Source organism: Oncorhynchus tshawytscha, unplaced genomic scaffold (assembly GCF_018296145.1).
Source record: "Oncorhynchus tshawytscha isolate Ot180627B unplaced genomic scaffold, Otsh_v2.0 Un_contig_15788_pilon_pilon, whole genome shotgun sequence".
Lineage (NCBI taxonomy): Eukaryota > Metazoa > Chordata > Actinopteri > Salmoniformes > Salmonidae > Oncorhynchus > Oncorhynchus tshawytscha.
This window is the reverse complement of record NW_024608279.1, coordinates 37,501-43,902: the sequence shown is the minus strand read 5'-3', so window position 1 is coordinate 43,902 and position 6,402 is coordinate 37,501. Positions and strand designations below refer to the sequence as shown.

The following is a 6,402-nucleotide window of genomic DNA, read 5'->3' as shown; positions in this document are numbered from 1 at the left end:
CTATTGAAGTCATATCATATCAAATATATTTTATGAAGCCCTTTTCACACCAGCAGTTTTGCTTTACAGACACCCAGCCTGAACTCCTAAAGAGCTTTACAGACACCCAGCCTGAACTCCTAAAGAGCTTTACAGACACCCAGCCTGAACCCCCCAAAGAGCATGCAATGGACAGGCAGCAGCACAGTGGCTATCGAATGGCACTACCAACACTACGACTGTAGGCTATATTTGATTGACTGTATATGTAATGGTTTTCGGGTATTGTTAGCATCAGACATCAATCCGTCTGAAGGGAGTTTGTAACCTACTTACCTGTCCCTAACCCTAACCCTAGACCCCATTCTCGTCCTCATTGGTAACTGAATCTAAAGGTAAACCAGAGGTAAATCACAATTATGGGAAAAATATATTCCCAGTGTTGGTTTTCATCGACCAATAAAATGTAACTTTGTTCCAGTACAGGGGACATAATTTACTGTACTGCGAGCTGCGATTCAACCTATTTGATTTATGTGTCATTCGACCAATTCAGAGAGACCTCATGAATCATTCAACAGTTCAGAGATGACACCGGAATGGGCCAATGGTAGGCCCCCGGGGGCGTTCCTTCCGTACGTAACGTAACGCGTCATCCTCCAGGGAAGGAAAACATTACGGACGGTGAGTGTGGACCGTGTCAGGAAAAATAGCTTCTTGGAAATTTTTAAATTTTTTACTCCAGGGTTGGAATACTTTTTTTTTTTGTGGTTGTTGTGGTGGTGGTGGGGGGTCTACATGTTTTGTTACAAGCACAAATCCATCTATCTGTCGTCTTGGAATTGAGTTGTAAGTAATCTTCACGGTGCTTGTTTTCCCACCTGGGAGGACCGCCGAGTCCCGTCAGCTGGCGGTCGGGATAACTATTTCCGCCGTGTTGTTCGTGGTATGACGGCTAGCTGATAGCTGGGACCGCTGCAATGCTAGGTGGTAATGAGCCAGATCGCTTTTTATTTTTAGCTGAAATAGTTTAAGTGGATATTAAAAGGTACGTCGTCTAGTCCTAGCAAGTAGGTGGATATGCTCACTTAATGTGCGGTAAACCAGCCCCGGTTTTAAGTTTCAGCTAGTGCTTGCTGCAAGCTAGCCGAGTAGCATGTTATGGCTAGCTTTTTAAGGTTTTTCACGTTCAAGTCCCTTTGATTTAGCTGTTGTCTTATCTGATTAAGCTAGTTAGGTAGCTAAGATAACAAGCTAACCGTAGCTACATATCCATCCTCGGCTGAAGCCTAGATTGAAACTAAGGTTAGTTAATGACACCTGGGACTCTCTCCAGTCTGTGTGGACCGATCCCAGGTTATCTATTCCTTTCCTTTTAGCTAGAGAATATACATTTAATGTCTATCTACTGTTCGCTACTTATCTACTAATATACATTTAATTTCTATCTACTGTTCGCTACCTGGATATGTAACTCTCAGGTTTTGTAACTCGAAACGTGACCGATAGTAATCACTGATTGAGTGACATGTGTTTGTAGCCAGTTGTAGCGGACACCGCCAGGTTGTCACTTATTAGAGGTTTTTAACGGGACTCGGTGTTCTGGGAATCCGGTGACACCGGGGGATAGCCCTGTAACGGTACCTCCGGTTGTTTTCTCTGCTGGCTAATCCAGATTTTATATGACACTTTTCGCTAGTTTTATATTTTTATTAGTCAAGAAGACTATTTTATTGACAGGCAATAGTCATCATATGGATGATGTGTTGTTTTGTTAGGTGACAATGGTGCTAGTTATCTGGCCATTTTTAAAATATTGTTTTGCAAGGATAACGCATGATGGGTCCAGTACAGTTACTGCTCTGGACCAGGTGCATCATGGGTCAGTACAGTTAGTGCTCTGGACCAGGTGCATCATGGGTCAGTACAGTTACTGCTCTGGACCAGGTGCATCATGGGTCAGTACAGTTACTGCTCTGGACCAGGTGCATCATGGGTCAGTACAGTTACTGCTCTGGACCAGGTGGATCATGGGTCAGTACAGTTACTGCTCTGGACCAGGTGCATCATGGGTCAGTACATGATTCGTCTGCTGATGATTAAACAAATCAAAACGGTTTTCTAGCTAAATTGTAATACCGGTAGTATAGTTTTAGGATGTGGTATGGTGTGGTGTGGTGTACCCCAAGGAATGGGGATTGGAATGACCAAATGACGATCCGAGATCCACAAGCTATGATGACAGTCTTGTGTTTCAGTGGTCCTGGTCCAAATAGAGTAGTCTTGTCATAGCGGTCTAAGAACAGTTATTATGCTGTGTTTCAGTGGTCGTAGTCCCAATAGAGTAGTCTTGTCATAGCGGTCTAAGAACAGGTATTATGCTGTGGGTTTGCCCATACTGTATGTATATCTTTTCACCCTTTGTCTGTGTGTGTGTGTGTGTGTGTATGTGTGTGGGGTGACATACAAGTCACAGGTACGACTGCAGAATTTGGGGTGTGTTCTTTGCAGAAGGCAGCCCCCCCCCCGCTCTCTCTCCAACGTGTAACTCTGTTCCTTTCTCCTCTATAGGTTGTTCGAGACAAAGGATACGGAATACCTGGTTTTTGTATTATTCTGGAACGGTATTCTTCACTACATTTACCAGCATGCACAGCGGCAGATGTGACAGCCACCGAGGCAGAGATTCCACAAGCCTTCAATGTGTTTGTTCTGGATGTTTTTGAAGGCATGTCTCCTCCACCGCGAGAGAAACCACTGACTTTGGATTGTCCCCCGTTTTCTATTTTTCGGATCAAATATTAACAATGTGTCGACGCAGCCGCTTGGATTTGTTTGGATACATTTAACACGTTGAAGTGAGTCGGACGGGAAAATCGTCAAAAAAGGAGACACCAGTAAAACATAAAGGATCCTTTTCCCCTAAAGAAATATCATGGCATCTGTGTGGAAAAGATTACAACGTGTGGGGAAACACGCGTCCAAGTTTCAGTTCGTTGCTTCCTATCAGGAGTTGATGGTGGAATCCACGAAGAAATGGTTAGTTGGGACATTGACTACACACACACACACATACACACACACATACACACACAAACACATACACACACACACACACACACACACCACACACAGGAAGGGCTGGTAGTGACATTGTACACACATAGACACAGACACACAGCCTGCAGATGTGTTTCAGTAGTACACACCCTGAGTCACACATTCTACACGCATGCATCCGGGACAGATGTTACGTGTTGGAGAATGGTATGACAAAAATGCCTGTCTTTGAGCGACACACCATGGGAGGAGAGGGGATGGGACACACACATGGGAGGAGAGGGGATGGGAGGACACAGGGGATGGGACACTGTAGACACACATACACACCACACACACATGGGTTTGACACACACACACACACACAGAACACACTGTCTGAGGGGGACACATACACACCACACACACACATACACACCACATGTGACACACACACACATACACACAGAGAGAGGTGTGTGTGTGTGTCACACACACACACACACATGACACACACACACACACAGGAAGGGCTGGTGAGTGAGTATTGTAGTGTTTGGTGGACATAGACAGTAGAGTTGGGTGTGTCAGAGAGCACACACACACACACATACATCAGAGAGCATGTGTGTGTCAGAGAGCGGTACACATGTGTGTCAGAGAGCGGTGTGTGTGTGTGTGTCAGAGAGCGGTGTGTGTGTGTGTGTCAGAGAGCATGTGTGTGTGTGTCAGAGACACGGTGTGTGTGTGTGTGTCAGAGAGCGGTGTGTGTGTCAGAGAGCGGTTTGTGTGTGTCAGTGTGTGTGTGTCAGAGGTGTGTGTGTGTGTCAGAGAGCACACACATGTGTGTGAGAGAGAGAGCACACATGTGTGTGTGTGAGAGAGGTGTGTGTGTGTGTCAGAGAGGGGTGTGTGTGTCAGAGAGCATGTGTGTGTGTGTCAGAGAGAACATGTGTGTGTGTGTGTCAGACAGGTGTGTGTGTGTGTGTGTGTCAGAGAGGGGGTGTGTGTGTCAGAGAGGGGTGTGTGTGTGTCACACAGAGGTGTGTGTGTCCACAGACAGACATGTGTGTGTCAGAGACAGGTGTGTGTGTGTGTCAGAGGAGGGGTGGTGTCAGAGAGAGGGTGTGTGTGAGGAGAGAGGTAGAGTGGGACATGTGAGAGGGGGTGTGTGTGTGTGTCAGAGAGGGTGTGTGTCAGGAGAGGAAGGGCTGGTGTGGTATTGTCAGAGTTTAGGTAAGGACATGACAGTAGAGGTGGGTGTGTCAGAGGGAAGGGCTGGTGGTGAGTATTGTAGTGTTTAGAGTGGGAGTGTCAGAGAGAGGGTTGGGACACAGCCTGCAGATGTGTTTCAGTAGTAGCGTGCCCTGAGTCACTGGCATTCTAACACGCCTGCGATCCGGGACAGATGTTAACGTGTTGGAGAATGGTATGACAAAAATGCCTGTCTTTGAGCGAGGGGATGGGAGGAGAGGGGATGGGAGGAGAGGGGATGGGAGGAGAGGGGATGGGAGGAGAGGGGATGGGAGCTACTGTAGAACAGTTTATTGTGCTCTCAGAGGGGTGGGTTTGACTCTCTTCCCAAGAAAGCCTGTCTGAGGGGAGGTGTGTGTGTGTGTCAGAGAGGTGTGTGTGTGTCAGAGAGAGGTGTGTGTCAGAGAGAGGTGTGTGTGTGTGTCAGAGAGAGGTGTGTGTGTCAGAGAGAGTGTGTGTGTGTCAGAGAGAGGTGTGTGTGTGTGTCAGAGAGTGTGTGTGTGTGTGTCAGAGAGAGGTGTGTGTGTGTGTGTCAGAGAGAGGGTGTGTGTGTGTGTCAGAGAGAGAGGTGTGTGTGTGTCAGAGAGAGGTGTGTGTGTGTGTCAGAGAGGGTGTGTGTGTGTCAGAGAGGGGTGTGTGTGTGTCAGAGAGGGGTGTGTGTGTGTCAGAGAGGGTGTGTGTGTGTCAGAGGTGGTGTGTGTGTCAGAGTGTGTGTGTGTGTCAGAGAGAGGTGTTTTCCCGTGGCTGAAGTGTGATCAGTATTTAACACTGAATCAATGGAGAGCCACACACACGCTCTTTCTCAATTGGTCTCTCATCTATTCCTTGCGTCGGTCCTCTCCTCGCCTCTCTAAAACCTCCTCTCTTCGCCTCTCTCTAAAACCTCCTCTAAAACCTCCTCTCTCCTCGCCTCTCTCTAAAACCTCCTCTCTCCTCGCCTCACTCTAAAACCTCCTCTCTCCTCACCTCTCTAAAACCTCCTCTCGCCTCTCTCTAAAACCTCCTCTCTCTAAAACCTCCTCTCTCCTCGCCTCGTTCTAAAACCTCCTCTCACCTCTCCTCTCTAAAACCTCCTCTCTCGCTCTCTCTAAAACCTCCTCTCTCCTCTCTCTAAAACCTCTCTAAAACCTCTCTCTAAAACCTCCTCTCTCCTCTCCCTCTCTAAAACCTCCTCTCTCCTCTCCTCTCTCTAAAACCTCCTCTCTCTAAAACCTCCTCTCTCTAAAACCTCCTCTCTCTAAAACCTCCTCTCTCCTCTCTCTAAAACCTCCTCTCTCTAAAACCTCTCTCCTCCCCTCGTTCTAAAACCTCCTCTCACCTCTCCTCTCTCTAAAACCTCCTCTCTCTAAAACCTCCTCTCTCCTCTCTCTAAAACCTCCTCTCTCCTCTCTCTAAAACCTCCTCTCTCCTCGCTCTAAAACCTCCTCTCCCCTCTCTCTAAAACCTCCTCTCCCCTCTTCTAAAACCTCCTCTCTCCTCTCTCTAAAACCTCCTCTCTCTAAACCTCCTCTCTCCTCTCTCTAAAACCTCCTCTCTCCTCTCTCTCCCCTCTCTAAAACCTCCTCTCTCCTCGCCTCTCTCTAAAACCTCTCCTCCTCCTCCTCTCTCTAAAACCTCCTCTCCTCTCTCCTCTCTCTCCTCTCTAAAACCTCCTCTCTCCTCTCTAAAACCTCCTCTCTCTCTCTCTAAAACCTCCTCTCTCCTCTCTCTAAAACCTCCTCTCTCTCTCTAAAACCTCTCTCTCTCTAAAACCTCTCTCTCTCTCTCTCTAAAACCTCCTCTCCTCTCTCCTCCCTCGTTCTAAAACCTCCTCTCTCTAAAAACCTCCTCTCTCTCTCCTCCTCTCTCTAAAACCTCCTCTCTCTAAAACCTCCTCTCTCCTCTCTCTCCTCTCTCTCTCTAAAACCTCCTCTCTCTAAAACCTCCTCTCTCCTCTCTCTAAAACCTCCTCTCTCTAAAACCTCCTCTCTCTAAAACCTCCTCTCCTCTCTCTAAAACCTCCTCTCTCTAAAACCTCCTCTCGCCTCTTTTTTGTTACTTTAGTTTATTTAGTAAATATTTTTACACTATTTCTTGAACTGCGTTGTTGGTTAAGGGCTTGTACTGTAAGTAAGCATTTATTTCACGGTA

At 47.2% G+C, this 6,402-nt stretch overlaps 1 protein-coding gene across 4 annotated transcripts in view; it reads left to right on the top strand.

Annotated features, from left to right (window-relative positions):
- Positions 1-565: 565 nt before the first annotated feature.
- Positions 566-6,402, top strand: part of LOC121843422 (EH domain-binding protein 1-like) — a gene marked incomplete at its 3' end in the record, with an annotated part of 40,493 nt that continues 34,656 nt past the window's right edge. Inside the window, 2 exon segments of one of the 4 annotated variants that reach the window (XM_042312999.1) lie at positions 566-663; positions 2,551-3,018. In XM_042312999.1, coding sequence (XP_042168933.1) covers positions 2,915-3,018 — 104 coding nt within the window. 4 annotated transcript variants of the gene reach the window in all.